The sequence below is a fragment of the Candoia aspera genome, chromosome 6 (assembly GCF_035149785.1).
Source record: "Candoia aspera isolate rCanAsp1 chromosome 6, rCanAsp1.hap2, whole genome shotgun sequence".
Taxonomy (NCBI): Eukaryota; Metazoa; Chordata; class Lepidosauria; order Squamata; family Boidae; genus Candoia; species Candoia aspera.
Window position 1 is genome coordinate 22,665,331 of NC_086158.1, and position 18,466 is coordinate 22,683,796.

The 18,466-nt window shown below is 38.7% G+C and overlaps 1 protein-coding gene across 1 annotated transcript; it reads left to right on the plus strand.

Annotated features, from left to right (window-relative positions):
- The first annotated feature begins 652 nt into the window (after nt 1–652).
- CCNL1 (cyclin L1) lies at nt 653–18,189 on the plus strand. Its single transcript, XM_063306524.1, has 11 exons — nt 653–986; nt 1,396–1,470; nt 1,613–1,722; nt 7,191–7,311; nt 7,610–7,674; nt 9,168–9,267; nt 9,541–9,645; nt 11,011–11,152; nt 16,183–16,294; nt 16,845–16,943; nt 17,398–18,189. Exons 1-11 carry the CDS (start codon nt 720–722, stop codon nt 17,744–17,746), a joined length of 1,545 nt encoding a protein of 514 aa, XP_063162594.1. The 5' UTR covers nt 653–719; the 3' UTR covers nt 17,747–18,189.
- Nucleotides 18,190–18,466: the final 277 nt, after the last annotated feature.

The following is an 18,466-nucleotide window of genomic DNA, read 5'->3' on the forward strand; positions in this document are numbered from 1 at the left end:
ATAAGTAAGTCCTTGCAAGTAGAAAACCAGTGCAGCAAGTAGCGTGAACTGATATTTATTTACTCGATTTATATAGCCACCCATCTCACTTTTATATGACTCTAGGAGGCTTCTGTCCAACGTGGAAACTTCTTGCAGGTTGCACACAAGTGAGGAACGCGAGATGCCCCAGACCCTTCCCACCACAAACAGGCTCTTGCGAGACTAATGGAAATGGAAGTTCCACCAACATCTTTAGGGCTACAACGCAGTTCCTCAAACTTGGCAACTTTAAGATGTGTGGACTTCAACTCCCAGAATTCCCCAGCAAGTTTGAGGAACACTGGCTACAAGCTCTCCTGGCAGACCTGTGACTTTCACCCCGAGGCACACCCTAAAGCCTCCGCCTCCCTGGTTGGAGCTGGACGGCCTTACCACATCGCAGACCTCTGCCCGCCCCTCCTTTCCAGGCCCGCGCCCGGCACCTATTAATAACACAGACGTCCGTCTCTCCCTCTCCCTTTAATTCTTTTGGCGCCAATGACGTCACGGGAGAGGGCGGCGCGCAGGGCGCAGCGCTTGCTTCTCAGGCGCGGGCGCGAGGGGAGGATTCTTTTCCCAGCGCGCACCGCTCTGTGCTGCGTCATCGGACGCCGGGCGGGCCGGGCGCAAACGAGTTAGTCTCTGCGTGGCCGGCTCCGGGTGCGGTCGAGGTGTGTTCGGTTCCGCAGTCGTTCGTCATGGCCTGTGCTGGGACTCATGTTTCTCCTGCCGCCACGGGCGCCCCCCTCGCCCCAGCGCCGCCGCCTCTCCCCGCCGGGATTCTGATCGGGGACCGCTTGTACTCTGAGGTGTCGCTGACCATCGACCACTCGCTCATTCCCGAGGAGCGGCTCTCGCCGACTCCTTCCATGCAGGACGGGCTGGACTTGCAGAGCGAGACCGACCTCCGGATCCTGGGCTGCGAGCTCATCCAGGCGGCGGGCATCCTCCTTCGTCTGCCACAGGTCAGCGCAACCGGGGCCGTGCGGACGGGGAAGGGAAGGAGGCTGGCGGGCTGGGGGCTAAAGGAGCGGAGAGTCCGGTCTCGGCGTGACCGAAGGCCCCGGCCGTTCCGGTTTCCAGCGGGAGAACGGACGGACGGACGGACGGTTAGAAAGGCTGGGGGAACGTTGGCTCTAGAAGGCCCAATGTGGCGGGGACGCGGGAGAAGGAAAACGAGGGAGGGAGAGGAAACGGCGCTGGACGCAAAATGGCGGCGGCTTCGCGACCTCGGCCTACTTGACAGGCCCGGCGCTGTCGCCGCTACCAGGAAGAAGGGGGGGGGCAGCGCTGCCGCTCCTGCGCATGCGCCTTCTTCCAGCGGCTGACATGGCTGATCTTTCTCTCCTCCCCGTCTGGGGATTGTCTTCGCAGGTGGCGATGGCGACTGGGCAGGTGCTCTTCCATCGCTTCTTCTACTCCAAGTCCTTTGTCAAGCACAGTTTCGAGGTGAGTTCTAGGGCCATCAGGGAAAAAGGGAGTTTGATGGACTTGAAAAAAGGTGTTTTTGAATCTGTTTGTGTCTTGTAATAATATATGATGGGCAGATTGAAAGGCCATTTACTCATAGAAATGGGCTTTTTTTTTCCAGATTGTGGCTATGGCCTGCATTAATCTTGCTTCCAAAATTGAAGAAGCTCCTCGTCGTATAAGAGATGTGATCAATGTTTTCCATCACTTGCGCCAACTAAGAGCCAAAAGGTAAGGCCAGCTCCACTTTTATTCCATGAAATGTATCCATGTATATTGTTTAATTGTACACTCTCACACAATGTAGCCCCAACTTGTGGAGGTTTCGATTGAATAGGGTTACTTTGGTAGGTTGAGGGGTCTTTGAATTGTTTCTGTACAGGTTTGGTAATACACTTTTTAAAAAATTGGGTGCAGAATGCAGTGCTTTATTTATAGTTAGTCACTCCTCTATAAGTATAGATAAGGTTAGAGGTTTAATGTGTTTAATAACTCTGTAATTGATCAGAAATGGATGGAAGTCTAAGGACTAAGTTGGTACTTGGGTTTTTGTTGTTTATCTTGCAACAGACTTCGTTATGGTGACTTCCTGTTAAATCTGAAGTTCAGTGGAAGTATTGATTGAGTCATTCATGTAGAAGCAAGTACATTTAATCTAAGATAGTATTTTGGGAGATCTACATATAATTGTTTCAGTTGATGGTAGCATTATTGGTTTGGAAAGTTGACAGCAACTTGATTTACAGCAGATACCTGTTTTAATAGTATCCTCAGTGATGTCGGCAAATGAAGCCTGAAAGCATGTGAATCTAGGAACAGGAACCAGACTTGTTGTTCATCGTGATTTTGCAGATAGGTCTCAATTTTTTGTGTGGTTTAGTGATTGATTTAGAACTATTTCCGTTGTGGAACTGTCTAGCTTTTAATATAAAACAAAGTTTGAGCTAGGGGAGCTTTTTTTAAACTGAAAGCTTAGGAAGTCTTTAGAGAAATACTTTAGCTTCTAGATAGTTTCCTTGCTTTAATCCATATATTTTGTCTGAGGTGGATTTAGTAGTGGTAAAGAAGAATTATTTCAGTGATTTCTTGAAACCTAGTAAAATTCACAAGAATTTGTTGTTGTATCATATAGGTTAATGGGCCATTCTAACATGAGAAATGCTTTGGATATATTTAGACATATATTCTGAATAAAAAACTTTATTCATTGCCTGTATTGGCAAAATACATGTGGCTTAATCTTGCTTATTTCCTTTTCAAGTATTTTCTTAAAGTAAGCAATGAAAATTTCAACCTCATTTTGAATGCAAATTGCAGCAGGGGCATTTTCTGCAATATCTTGATTTCAAATAAAGCAAATATATTATGGCCAGTGAGGCTAAGACTAAATTATCTGGGTGCTGATTTAACAACTTGTATATATTTTAATTATTTAAATAAGCCTATCAAACTAACATGCCAAGCATTGGCATACTGCTTTGGGTGGCAGTGTTGTATCCAAGGAACTATGCTTGATTTGCATTTCTGTTAATTAATCTAACTTAAGTATTCTCTGAAAATTCTGCAACAAATCTGTACTATGGTTATGGAAGCTTAAAATTTGGCATGCAGGTTCATTTTTTTAACAGGATGTAAGTATATTTCTGTGCGTGTTACAAATTTACAAACAAATCTGTTGTACATGTTATTAACTTTAGCTCTTTTTTCCCTTGCAACCGACTATACAGCGACCAGCTACATTTACCAAAGCCTGGGTGATGTGGAGTGGTTCATAGAGATGAAGCTGTCGTCATGGCAACAGTGAGTGACGTATCGAAAATCCCCAAGGAGAAGCCAGTGCTCTGAGAATAGGTCACTGGAACCGGGGACTGACAGGTTGGCCATTGGTGAACCATTTGGAAGAACTCCTGTATCTTGGGTTAAGCTTTTATCTTTGCTGTCCAGGTTTTTGGAAACTAGTGAAGTGTGTGTGTGTGTGTGTGAGAGAGAGAGTGTGTGAGAGAGAGAGAATTTTAACTAGTAAATCTTAGGTGTACTTTGTTCAATAACTTTATTTCATCATATTTTATCCTGCTATATTTGAGTGTCCAAAGTGAACATCTCATCTATACAACAGTGCACCCATATACAATTATGCTATTGATCTAATATTATACTTAAAGCATGGTTTTCTCATTGAATGATATTTTTCTACAGATTGCTTCAAAACTCAGATATTCCCCTTTATGAAACACAAATCAATTGAATATGCAAATTTATCTTTAAGAATATAATGAACATAAGTTTTCAGTACTGCTAGGAAATGTGACTTGTTTCATCTGAAATGAGATTTCTGTTGGATTTTGAAAGAAAAGCAGGTGGATTTGTGCAGTAAAAGTAAATATTTACACACAGCAATTGAAAAAATACATGCTTTGCTTGTGAAGGTCACAAGTTCAGCCTCATCACCTTGGGGTCTTGAGGTCTAAAAGTATTACAGAAGGACCTTGGAAGATGCTATTATAATCGATAATATGAATGGTTTGGTTTACAGAATAAAATGTTTTCATATATCTGTTAGACAATTTCAATATTTGTATTTATTCTGACAGCAAACTTAGTGAGGAATTCATTGAAAATGCAGAAGATGTGTGCATGTACTGGAAGTTACACATGGTTTTTTTATCAGACCAGAGCTATTCCAAAGAAGACATTCCTGATTTAAGGATGTGATTTTTCTGGATTTAACAGTATAAGATCATTCCACTTTTTTTTCCTGTGTTGTGCTTTCTCAACAAAACACAAAATGGGACATAATGAAGGTTAGGATGTGAGAAGCCAAGATCTTAAGGGTGCTAAGTCCATATACACATATATACATACTCCCTACCGGGGGGAAATACGCTGTTCAGATTTAGATCAGGAATGGGAGTAAAACATGGCTTAATACCAGACAAATAGATGAGAAACCTAAGCATCTGTTTTTATATTTCTTGGTCTAAAATGGACCTCACTGACCTTAGGGTTTATTTCTATATCACATATCCTGCTGCAATTGTAAAACAGACTCTTGGCAGCTAGTGCTGACATCAGAGCACACCCGAGCAGTGAGTTAAAATTGCAAGGTGTAAGTGTTTTTTTCTTAAACTGGTGTCAGTTAAGATACAAGCACACAACAAGGTGTCTGTATATATACACACACACACACATACATATACACAAATTTAAAACGGGACATAAAATTAGATCGAGTATGAGACACTGAGTTAATAATTTGATCCCTGCTTGTGTGTTCAGTATGTTTCAAATTGTAATGCTTTAGTGTTTTACACAACCAATTAGATACTTAACGACTTGCAGACTGTGTCATTAGTATTTACTTGCAAGATAAGCCAGCTTTGCAATTCGCTTCTAGTTAAACGTATTTAATTTGGGCCACTGAAATTCTGATCTGGCTAAATATATTACAGTTGGGTGGACCACTTTTGTTCCAACGTAGGACCCGTTGGAAGCAGTTGAGCAAGTTTTTTCCCCCTTTTTTTGGTAATTGTTTCATCTCCTATATCACTCTAAAATGAGTGCTTTAGTTGTCCTCAATGTTCAGCTAACATATTTCTCAGATATAAATATGTAAAAGCAACCTGGCTTTTTTTTTTACACTCTGGTGAATTAATCTATTCCAGAGATAGCATATAAAAAGTCTTTCCGTTAAAATTTCTAGGTGGTATTAAATAGACTATTGTGCCTTTTAGTCTTGAAATACATTTCACATTCAAGTAGCTGATACCTATAGATGTACAAATTTGTCTAGAAACCTCTAGAATGTTCCATTCCACTCTAGACCCTTGCCATTCTAGAGGTATTTTGGTTTGGCATGTTTCAGAGGAAGAACAGAACATTCTGGAGTTGTTCAGAATGTTCCATTCCTGAATTGACAGACTTTGCACATCTGACTGGATAAGAAACATGGAGCCTAAACAAAGTCACTAGTTTTGTGCTCTTTACCAGAATTTTCTCATGCCATAACAGTTACAAGCCACATCTTTTGTAAGTAAAATTTGCTTATGAATTTTGCTTAAGGAATATGGTAAATTGTCAAATGCTACCCAAATAGAGATTTTAAAGCTGATTACAGATAAACTTGCTATTTCTACAGTTTATCTGGCTTTTGGAAAGCTTTATTGTCTGCCTCAAAAAAATAAACTGCATAAGTTTGTCAGAATACAGTTTGAAATCTAATTGGGGCTATTAAAATGCAAGTTTGTGTATCAGGAACAGTTTAATAAGTTTAGGAAAATAAATGCACTTTCAGGAGTTAAATAACTTAGTTGATATAAAATTGTAGATGGGATTTGCTTGTTTATACCACCAAAAAAAATATATGATAGTGTGGATTTGGGGAAAGACTGCTAAAAAGTTTCCTAGGACAAGTAAATACAGGCACCACAATAAGTAATATGTACCTGCTTAGGTTGTACACCAACAAGATGGTTAACTTTTTTGTGGCTTACATACTGGGAAATAAGTAAACTATACGCATTTTTGAGATGAAATGTTACAGTTTGAGCACAGATAAGTAGAAAATCATAGATGTATACTTTACAATACTTTTTGGTTGCTCAGATGTCCTGTGGCCCTAAACTATCTTGAATGTGCAGTCAGTTATTTGAGATTTGAATCAAACAGTGCTTGTAGGAATACAATCTGATGGATATAATGTCATTCTGCTCTGTATAGGTACCTAAAGCAAGAATATGATTTGCTTTTCTCCCTGTCCAATTAAAAATGAGTAACATTCAGAATATTATGCTATAAACAGCTTACATGTCTATAACATAAAGGAACAGGGTTGACACATTTTCTGAATCCAAATGTTCTAGAACTCAGAGTAAGACAGAATGTGCCTAATGTTCTAAGGTGTGAAAGTACATGTCTTTATCCTGAGAAGCTGACCATCTAAATGTCCGATTGGGAAACAGTGGGGAAAAAATTGTAGTAATATGCAAACCTGCATGATAAGCAAGGGAAAAGTGTTGTTTTGTGTATTTTATATACAATAAACACTTCAGTGCTTGAATGGCTATCAAGGAAAGCATATTGATTACGGACAGCCTTTAAATACTTCCTTCTACCCATTAATGTGTTCTTTTAGTCGTTAAAAAGTGACAGATTGATCCAATAGTCTGTCCTAGAAATGTAGAGATACAGATACAGAAATTAATATGATTTCTTATTTCTTACTGCTTTTTAAACTTAAGAAATGTTTAAATCCAAGTTAGACATAATGGAAGAAATCCTATGCATACTATGAATATACGAGGAAAAGATATTAAAGAATGTTTTCATTTTTTTACCCATGCATAACGGATTTATTTTACAGGAGTTGAAAGTGGCAGTGGAAATTTAATACATCAGTATGTTCCTTTTCAGATAATGAAATCTTTCCCTGAGAGACTGCTGGGACTCTTGTCTTGTGATTCAATTGTCTTTTTAATGAAGTAAAATATCCTTCAAATGTCTCATTTCAAATATTGATAGGAAAATAAAACTATAGGTAATAACCCTTAGTTAACTTGGACAGCACAAGATTAAAGCTTAAACTTGTTTGCAGGAGTTCAAAATCTGGTTTCTGTTGCCATTAGCTGGTTGGAAGGGAAAACAGAGAAGCTGCTGTCTTCGATATAGAAAAGCGTTTTGACTCTATTTCTTACAAACTGTAGGACTCCAAGCCCATTGATACTTGATCAGAACTACATAAACACCAAAAATCAAGTAATCAAAGCAGAAAGGAGGGTGCTGAAGGAATTGGGATTTTGTGTTCATGTCAAGCATCCACATAAGGTGAGTCTTCTAAAGTTTTTGCTCTCCAATATTAAACTATATATCTTCACGATGGTGGAGAAGGTAAAGATTTTTTTAAAAAATTGCACTAATATAGCATAAATATAAATGCCTTCTTCTAAGAAGGCAACACTTCTAATTATAACCAGGAGAAAGGATGAATTTCAATTTTTCAGAAGCTAATAGAAAACATAGACTCTAATAATTGAATTATGCTCAAAATGAGATTGGGATAAAATGTGTTACTATTTAAATAACTGATTTAATACGTTCTGCTTCTTTTTTTTTTCTCCCTCAGATCATTGTTATGTATTTGCAAGTCTTAGAATGTGAACGTAATCAAACTCTCGTCCAGACAGCCTGGTAAGTTATTCTCTTCTTGCTTCGTCTCTCTTAGCCAGGAAAATAGTAGCAGAAAAAACAAGCTTGATGTCCCAAATACCAAATAATGAACTGTAAGTTAAAAGTAATAAAATTTTATGAAGTGAAGTGTACTACTGCTTGTTTTCTGCTTACTATTTTCATGGCTTTCATAACACATTTCCTTGGAGAACTCAATTTAACTTTTTTCTTTTTTCTACTCTTTAATTAAAGGGTAGTCCCTGATGGTAAGTCATAGAACTCTGCCCTCTGCACCACAGCTCATGATCTGAGGATGGCCTGATTGGCTGCCTCTCTCTCCAGTCAATCCAGTGCAAGCTCTCAGCCGAGATTTACTGAAGTGGTCCATATCCATCTGGCAGCATCTTCTAGTTCTGTCGGGGTGTCAAAAGGATTTGTATATTTGATTCTAGAACTACCTATTCAATATACATAATCATTAAATGTATACTTGTTTTCCTAGTTATTGTGCTTACGACATTACCTATTAAGGTACATTGGATAGGCTTTAATTCTATCTTCCAAGCATCTTATTATTTGGGGGAAGTTGCCTAATTTTGGGATTTTTTTCTTTTGTGCATGCAAAAAGCTAGCATATGTCTCATTTATAGACATATTGGTGACCGTAGCTTTTCACACAGCAGAAAATTCACAATAGGTCTATACGCATGTTTGGAGGTTACCCACTAGGTTTAGAAGAATACTTCATTACTAAGTTCTACATTAGCAGTGAGTATATTTGATTGTAAAAAATGTTTTAATTTTTTGCTTGCAAACCTGCATTGTACCTATAGCAATATTTGTACAGCTGTCATTCGCATCTATTTCTGGCCTCACAGATGGCCTAATATTAATTGTAAATATTTTAATTATTTTTAAAAATACAGAATGCTAAAATCAAACCTGGTTAATTTCAGCAGGAGACTAAAGCACATGCCTATATCAGTCCCTTCAGGATAATGGGATGTAAATTATATGTGTAGTATGCTATGATAGTTTTAATCTTCGAAGGCTAGAAATTTGTTGTAGAGCATCTTAAATCTGTATGAAATTAACAGATCTGTAACAGAGTACAGTTAATTTTTTAAGAAATGTGGTCACATGAATTAATGGTTTTGGAGTTAAAGTTTAGTTGATGGACACTTCCAAGAATACTCAGAAATACAAATTACATAAAGATTTTGTTAAGCCCTTCACATTGAGGTGTACCGCATTGCAATGGTGAAGACTGAACTCAAAGTAAAACTCAGCTTGTACTTTCACAGGGTTCTAGAGAGATAAAAAGAGCCTGTTTGTTGCAGTGGTCCAGGGGCATTTGAGGCACTTTGTCTTTATAGCAGATTCTTTGACACATTGGAACCTAAATTACTGAAATAAAACAAAAGAAAAAATAATAAAGTAGATTGAGTCTCCAACTTTGTTTGATTTCATACTAACTTTGAAACAGGAAACACATTCAGGTTTATATTTTTCAGGAATTACATGAATGACAGTCTTCGAACCAATGTATTTGTTCGATTTCAACCAGAAACAATAGCTTGTGCTTGTATCTATCTTGCTGCTAGAGCTCTTCAAGTAAGTATTTGTCTTCTCTTTTTATTCATATCTTTTGTACGTTTTTAATTTTTAATATTGATTATATGAATCCATAATGAAAAGTTGGTTACATGAATAGGTTTTCAGTATGAACTTGCCTGGATGTTAATGTCAGCAGGAGACCCCTTTCTAAAAGAGCCTACATTTTCAGAGGTCCATCTGTCAGGCCCTTTAGGACACTTCAGAGCTATAGAATGTACTGTCTTGGAAAAAACAGATTTGCAACCTTTTCGGTAATATTTTGTCTTCTAGATTCCTTTACCTAACCGTCCTCATTGGTTTTTGCTTTTTGGAACTACTGAAGAAGAAATTCAGGAGATATGCTTAACGACACTTAAGCTTTACACTAGAAAGAAGGTAATGTTCTATATACTCATAGTTTGTATTACAAATATTACAGTGTGGCCATTTCCCTTAATGTATGCATTCCAAGTTACTGTTTATTACTTTTATACCCTGTCACAATACCACAGGACTTCTGGTAGTCCCAGTATGCAAGGAGACTTAAGAGTCAGTTTCAAGGAAAGAAAAATAGTAATAGTGTATCTACTATTATGGAAAAGACTTTAAAAAAGAAACAATTACATTAAAAAGCGTTCGCGCGCACGCGCGCTCTCTCTATATGTATGTTGAAGAAACAAAAACATTATACCAAATTACCTAGGGAAGAAGAAAAACCAAAAAGGAAAAACAATTCCTTAGGAAACAGGGACAAAATTTTTAAAAACCGAAAGAGCAAATAATATGAATTATACCTAGTCCATACGGAATCATATTGTCCAGTCTTACCTGTCCTTCAATACAGATTTGATTCAAAGGCTGAGAGTTAACAAATTTTGTTAAACTAACATTTAGAATCTGGAACACAAGCATTCTTCCATGAGTACAGGTAGTCCTTGCTTAGCAACCGTTCATTTACTGATGGTTTGGACTTAGAACGGTGCTGGAAAAACCAGTTTACATTCTGTCCTCACTTAGAACCGTTGCAGTGTCCTATGGTCATATGATCACCATTTTCGACCTTCCCGACTCGTTTCTGGCAAACAAAATCAATGGGGAACCATGTGGCTTGCTTAACGACCACTGCAAAAAGGTCGTAAAATGGTCTGATTCACTTAATGACTGCTTTGTTTAGCAACCAAAATCCCAGTCTCAATTGTGATCGTTAAGTGAGGACTACCTGTATATGATCACTTTTTTCTCAGCAGTTCAATCTAGATATATTCAAAGGTCTTCATAGATTAAAAGATTCCAGGTTTGGGGGATATAATTTAATAAAACCTTACTTTGCCTTCAGAGACCTTGGGCCACCATAATAATAATGTCTAACCAATAACAAATTAAAAGTGGACACACTCATGATGTGTGCCAAAGCCCCTTCACGTTCATTACATCTGCAACATAGAAAGGATGACAAGCAACCTTTCTTATGCCAGGGGCCTCATATGGTCAACTCCTTTTCTTTCTCATCTACTTAAAGCAAACCTAATACTCTCAGTGACAATTTTACATAGTTTGCTGACTTTGGGATCATTTTAATTCAAATTTAAATTTGTGTTGGCACATGAATCCCTAAGATCATCTCCTGAATATATAGAAGCCATTTACTTTTAGGTGCTCAGCCACCTAAGATTCACTATTAGAAGGAAATATTAGAGTACATCAGGCAGACTTATATATCCGTTTTGGTACAAACTGACTTCTGGACTCATGTTTTTACAGCCTAATTATGAATTGCTTGATAAGGAAGTAGAAAAGAGAAAAATGGCCCTACAGGAAGCTAAATTAAAAGCGAAAGGATTAAATCCAGATGGAACTCCAGCTCTTTCAACATTGGGAGGCTTTTCACCTGCTTCTAAGCCCTGTAAGTTTTACTTAGTGTGTGGTTGCTGTTTTGACTATTTGCAACTCCACGTTTTGTGCTTTTTAACTATAGATTGCTTCCAAAGCTGTTGTCTTGGTCAAGCAAAAGTATCAATCAAAGTGAAAATTTGTGGCTCAGGGTTGAACTGTGGAGTCCTTGGTGCTCTCTGAGCCTTTTTGTTTTCTTGCAGACGTTTCATTGCTGGGGTAGGCAACATCTTCAGTGGGAACAGGGAGTGGGCCTTGCTCTCTGTTTATATACCATGGTTTGTCCTGCTTGTGTTGGTGGAGGTGTTGTTCTCTCCTTGGGAGTTCCTTGATTGGGCTGTTGTTTGCTGCTTGATTGGTTGACTGAGTTAATAGTTCTTTGATTAGGGTATATTGTGCTGTTTGATTGTTCATCTGGTGTTCATCAACAGACACACAGAGGTAAACAACATTTACATACCATTCAAAAGAGACAATAGAAAAGCCAAAAGACAGAACACCTCCTTGCCAGCAATCAACACCCAGATACACAAAGATTAACACCAGGATTAACACCAGATGAACGATCAAACAGCACAATATACCCTAATCAAAGAACTATTAACTCAGTCAGCCAACCAAGCAGCAAACAACAGCCCATCAAGGAACTCCCAAGGAGAGAACAACACCTCCACCAACACAAGCTGGACAGTATATAAACAGAGAGCAAAGCCCACTCCCTGTTCACACTGAAGGTGTTGCCTAGCCTGGAAGTGAAATGTCTGTACCTGATCTGGCACGCATGTGTCTGTTCTGAGTTCTGAAATCTATTGAATACAATAATAGGTCTCTGAATGCTTCATTGCAGCCATTATACACTGCGTGCACAATTATTAGGCAAGTTGTATTTTTGAGGATGAATTTCATTATTGAACAACTGCAGTGCGCTCGGTCAATCCAAAATGTTAATAAACCTCAAACCTGAATATTTAAGAAAGTAAAAGTGAGGTTTTGGCTTTCTTGGGAGCATATCTATGTGTGCACAATTATTGGGCAACTATTAGTGTGCAGAATTATTATGCAACTAAATGAAAAAATTCCCCCATCTCACTCGTTTATTTTCATCTGTTAAAGTGAGAATAATAACTCAAAATTTACAAATAAACATTTCTGACATTTCAAATAAAAAATCAGTGACCAATATAGCCACCGTTCTTTGCAATAACAGTCATAAGCCTTCCATTCATGGAGTCTGTCAGTTTCTTGATCTGTTGATGATCAACTTTTTGTGCAGCAGCAACCACAGCCTCCCAGACACTGTTCAGAGAGGTGTACTGTTTTCCTTCACCCGTAAATCTCCTGTTTGAGAAGGGCCCACAAGTTCTCAATGGGGTTTAGGTCAGGTGAGGAAGGGGGCCATGTCATTATTCTTTAATCTTTGAGGCCTTTACTGGCTGGCCACGCAGTGGAGTACTTCGATGCATGCGATGGAGCATTGTCCTGCATAAACATCATGGTCTTCTTGAAAGATGCAGACTTTCCTGTACCACTGCTTGAAGAAAGTGTCTTCTAAAAACTGGCAGTAGGTTTGGGAGTTGATTTTGAGTCCATCTTCAACCCCAAAAGGTCCAACTAGCTCATCTTCAATAATACCAGCCCATACCAGTACCCCACCTCCACCTTGCTGGCGTCTGAGTCGAAGTGGAGCTCTGTGCCCATTACTGATCCAGCCACGGGCCCATCCATCTGGTCCGTCGAGTCATTCTCATCTCATCAGTCCATAAAACCTTTGAAACATCTGTCTTCAGATATTTCTTGGCCCAGTGTTGCCGTTTCAACTGATGTGTCCTGTTCAGTGGTGGTCAAGTTTCAGCCTTCCTTACCTTGGCCATGTCTCTGCGCACTGAACGCCTTGTATTTCTGGGCACTTCAGGTAGGTTGCAGTTCTGGAATATGACAGCACTGGAGGATAATGGGTTCCTGGTAGCTTCATGTTTGATTCTTCTCAAATCTTTGGCAGTTAATTTGCGTCTTTTTTTCTCAACACGTTTCTTGCGACCCTGTTGACTATTTGCAACAAAACATTTGATGGTTCTGGTTCCCAATATCTTAGCAATTTCAAGAGTGCTGCATCCCTCTGAAAGACTTACAATTTTTGACTTTTCAGAGTCAGTTAAATCTCTCTCTTGGCCCATTTTGCCTGAGGAAAAGAAGCTGCCTAATAATTATGCACACCTTGATATAGGGTGTTGATCTCCTTAGGCCACAACCTCCCTCATTACACAAATACCCATCACCTGATATGCTTACATCCAGTAGCATTCGGGTTTATACAGCTTGGAGGTGGAAAATATGCATAAAAATGATGATATGGTCAAAATACTCATTTGCCTAATAATTGTGCACACAGTTTATACTTAATAAAGGTATGCACAATTTTTTTAAAAAGTGTTTTTTTCAAATTCAAACAAGATGCATTGTATTTTGGAAGTTAACATTCATTCTAGAATATTTTTTGTTTTTCCAAGTTTGGGCCAAAACAAAGCCCATAGGGATCTTGTAATAATTTTATGGAACTATTTTGCATTAACTTACTCCTCTTCAACAACTCCCACCATAGCATAACTTACCAGCCTGCCAGGCCCTCTGGTTTTCTAGCACCTTCCCTCATCCCTTAAGCTGCCAATGTTCCCGCACAACATAGTCCACCAGCTCCCACCAGGTCCAGTCTACTCAATGGTACTCGTTCCCTGCCATCAGTATCCTTGACTCCTCTCTCCAGCCCTGTTTTATTCTGTATGTGGATCAAGCATGCATGTTTCAAAATGGTTTGTGCATGAACTGTTTGGCACATTCCTAATATTAAGCCACACCTTTATGAATGGCTAGCCTGGGGAATGCATGTCGCTAGTTGCCTAATATGTAAGCATTTTGGAAAGCTTGGGTGTAAAAAAAATATTTGCCAAATGGTCCTTGGAATACTTAAGTCAACATATAGTGGTGCTTAAAAGTTTGTGAACCCTTTTGAAATTTCAATATTTCTGCATAAATGTGACCTAAAATGTGATCTGTTCTCCACACGTCCTAAAATGAGATAGAGAAACCAATTAAATAAATGAGTTAAAAACATACTTGTTCGTTGATTTATTGAGGAAAATGATCCAAAGCTACATACTTGTGTGTAGCAAAAGTATGTGATTCTTTGTTTTTAGTAACTGGTCCCCACCCACCCCCATTGAGCAGGAATAACTGCAACTAAATGTTTTCGATAGCTGTTGATCAGTCCTGCACATCGGCTTGGAGGAATTTTAGCCCATTCCTCCTTACGAAACAGATTCAACTCAGGGATGTTGGTGGGCTTCCTCACATGAACTGCCCGCTTCAGGTCTTTCCACATTTCTCTAGGATTAAGATCAGGACTTTAATTTGGCCATTCCGAAACATTACCTTCCTTCTGCTTCAACCATTATTTGGTTGTCACTTGTGTGTTTTGGGTCATAGTCTTGCTGCTTGACCCACTTTCTCTTGAGCTTCAGTTCATGAGGAAAGATATCCTGACATTTTCCTGTAGAATTTGCTGGTACAATTCAGAATTCATAGTTCCATTAAGGATGGCAAGCCATCCTGGTCCAGAGGCAGCAAAGCAGGCCCAAACCAGAATACTGCCACCACCATGTTTCACAGATGGGATAAGATTCTTATGCTGGAATACAGTGTCTGTCTTTTGCCAAGCATAACACTTTTCATTCAAGCCAGAAAGTTCTATTTTGGTCTAATCTGTCCACAGAACAGTCTTCCAATAGCCTTCTGGCTTATTCGCGTGGTCTTTCGCAAATTGTAGATGGGCAGTAATGTGTGTGTTTGGTTTTTTTTGGGGGGGGGGAGAGTAGTGGCTGCCATGCGCACCATTGTTATTCAGGGTTCTCCTGATAGTGGTCTCATGAACACTGACATTTGCCAATGCAAGAGAGGCCTTTTAACTCCTTAGATGTTACCCTGGGGGTCTTTGTGACCTCCTGGAGTATTACACACCTTGCTCTTGGTGTGATCTTGTTTGGTCAGCCATTTCTGGGGAAGGTAACAGTGGTTTTGAATTGCCACCATTTGTACACAGTCTGACTGACAGTGGACTGGTGGAGTCCAATCCCTTCGGAAATAGTTTAGTGACCTGTTCAAGCCATGACACACTTCCGCATACCTGTGTTGTGAAAATCAGACTTTGATAGTGAATACCCAGAATTTTGCTCTACGCTCACACCTGATTGATTCAATCCCATTGATTGAAACATCTGACTCTTTGCCCCTCAAATGAAGTGATAATCCTAGAGGTTGACATACTTTGGCACAAACATATTTATTTATTTTCTATCCCACCTTTATTATTTTTATAAATAACTCAAGGTGGTGAACATACCTAATACTCCTTCCTCCTCCTCTTTTCCCCACAACAGCCCTGTGAGGTGGGTTGGGCTGAGAGAGAGTGACTGGCCAAGGTCACCCAGCTGGCTTTCATGCCTAAGGCGGGACTAGAACTCTCAGTCTCCTGGTTTCTAGCCCATTGCCTTAACCACTAGACCAAACTGGCTCTATGTATATATGTAGCTTTGGATCATTTTCCTCAATAAATAAATGAACAAGTATAATGTTTTTGACTCATTTGTTTAATTGGGTTCTCTGCATCTAGTTTAGGGTTTGTGTGGAGAATAGATCACATTTTAGGTCATATGTATGCAGTAATACTGAAAATTCAAAAGGGTTCACAAACATTTAAACACCATTGAATGTGAATTCAATAACTGAATATTTCTGTTCCCTTCAGAATACTGGACAGCACTTATTTCAAACAAGAGGAATCTAAATTGTTTGGAAGGGGCTTCTATGGAAGTCACTGATTTTAAATTTTTAGAAAGGGGAGGCTAATCACATCATTTAAGGTGTAAGATAAAAGCGAAAGCCCAATGTCTTAAATCAAGAAAAATTAAATTTAATGGTAGCTTATGATCAAAACCTAGTTATTGGTTATAGAAAAAAAAGATATTTACCTTGAATTATTTTATTTCTTAGCATCTCCAAGAGAAATGAAAACAGAAGAAAAATCTCCAGTGTGTATCAATGCAAAAGCTATCAAAAAAGAGCCAGAAGACAGGCAGATGGTTTCCAAGAGTCCTTATAATGGGTAAGTAATAAGGTTTGCACAAAACAGAAAGACTTTTTTTTCAAAGATGGAACAAATCATTTCATTTCAGAAGTTCTGTCAAACTGTTCAATTATGGTTCAGTAGAAGCGAAATGAGTAATGTTTTTGTTAAGGATCATAGGTGAAACACAATCCAGAATCTTACTAATAGACAAGTAGGCTAGTTGTCTCCTTTCTGGTTCCAGCGTGGCCTATCCCTTCAACTTCCCCTCCCACTAATCTTTGCAGCTCTTTCCTTCTCTCCATTCGGCCTCCAACATCCTTGGCTTTCTCCTACCCTATCAAACCAGTTCTGCCTAGAACAACCATGTTTGGGGCTGTACCAGGAGCAAAACCATCTTGTTTCATTTTGCCCATGGACAAAACCAGCTGTTCTCCACCCAGAATGATTTCAGCACAATGTTTTCCTCATACCTAGAAGTAATAATCTCATAATAAAGTTGGTCAGAGAATAATACATGCTACTCATTTAAAGCTACTTAACTGTTTCATCCATCATAGTGATTATTCCTTTCTCCCCCCCTTACCAGTATGAGAAAAGAGAGCAAGCGAAGCAGAAGCAGTAGAAGTGCTAGCCGATCAAAGTCAAGAACAAAATCCCGATCCAGATCTCATTCTCCAAGGAGACAGTGAGTTTTTTTTAAAACGATTACTTCATATATTCCAGTTTTAATTTAAAATGCACCTTTATTCTACTTAAGGAATCTTAGTATTAAGAGTGTAACGCATTCATATTGTGAATGTTTTGTGAGCGATTAGGGACTCCTATGCTTCCTCTGAGCTTGCCGTGGAAGTTAATAGAGATGCACATAATCTCTACTACTAATCCTAGTATTATAGGATTTTCTGTGGAATTCACCCATAAATGATAGCATAGTACTCTCAAATAGTTTTGCTTACAAAACTGTAACAGGCTGGACTTATAATTTCCTTTCCAATTTTGTAATTGTTCTGCAAACAACTAAATATAATAGTAATTTCAGTAATATAAACAATAATGTTTGGCAAAATAGGAGCAGTAGGTAATTCAGTGCTGTATTTTGTGTAACAAATTGAAAGGCTATAACATCGTTGTGTTTTAAGTTACAACAATAGACGGAGTCTGTCGGGAACCTACAGCTCAAGGTCCAGAAGCCGGTCACGTAGTCACAGTGGCAGCCCTCGGAGGCACCATAATCATGGATCACCTCATCTAAAACCGAAACACAGCAGAGAAGAATTGAAAGGAGTAAATAGACATGGACACAAACGAAAAAAGTCCCGTTCACGTTCTCAGAGCAAATCCAGGGACCATTCAGACCTCGCTAAGAAACACAGACATGAGCGAGGACACCACAGAGACAGGCGAGAAAGATCACGGTCATTTGAGAGATCCCATAAAAGCAAGCACCACGGTGGTGGTCGTTCAGGACACAGCAGGCACAGGCGCTGAATGTGGTACACTGCTTATTACCTTTATTTGGATGTTATACGATGTATGGGACTGTTTGAAACTTGAAAAGTCAATTAGGATTTAATTTGAAGCCCAATATGTTCAGAATGTAAGACACATTAAGAAAAAATGTTGAATTTTTGCACATAAAATACCTTAGCAGTATCATCTGATTCAAAACAATGATCAGGTTAAATTGTATGTGTTTAGGATTGTTGTATCAATATGAAAACTGGAGAATCTGTTTCTGTACAAATGTATCTTATTTTTATACAAACATATTGCAGACATTTCTATTTAAGTATAGTTATTTGTTTAAAATAATGGTGGGTACTTTCTTACACTGGTTTTAGTCTGCATGTGTAAATTTTTTTTACAAAAAATAAAATATACAACTTTTTACTACCCTGCTGAATACCTCATTAAACAATCTTTTGTCAACATTCTGATGTTTTCTTAACAAGTCATTATTTCCTCCCAGTTACTCTTCACATAACATGGAGAGGCATCTTCTGAAGTATCATTTAAACATTACAGTACAGAAACTTCTCAAGTTACTGGATGAATATTGAAAATAGCAAGACTTGTTCTCTGTTCAAAATAAGATTAAAATGGTGAATCTGAATCAGATGGAAGGTCATTATTAAAATCCAAGTCTTCAAGTCAAACTTGACTCTAGGTGGACTTTAGGGACATGTGTATTAAGTTTCTTCATAACAA

Coding starts and splice junctions, on each gene's coding strand:
- CCNL1 (XM_063306524.1), top strand. CDS start 720: ATGGCCTGTGCTGGGACTCATGTTTCTCCTGCCGCCACGGGCGCCCCC. Junction 7,312..7,609: donor ATGTCAAGCATCCACATAAG/GTGAGTCTTCTA, acceptor TTTCTCCCTCAG/ATCATTGTTATGTATTTGCA. Junction 7,675..9,167: donor ACTCTCGTCCAGACAGCCTG/GTAAGTTATTCT, acceptor TATATTTTTCAG/GAATTACATGAATGACAGTC.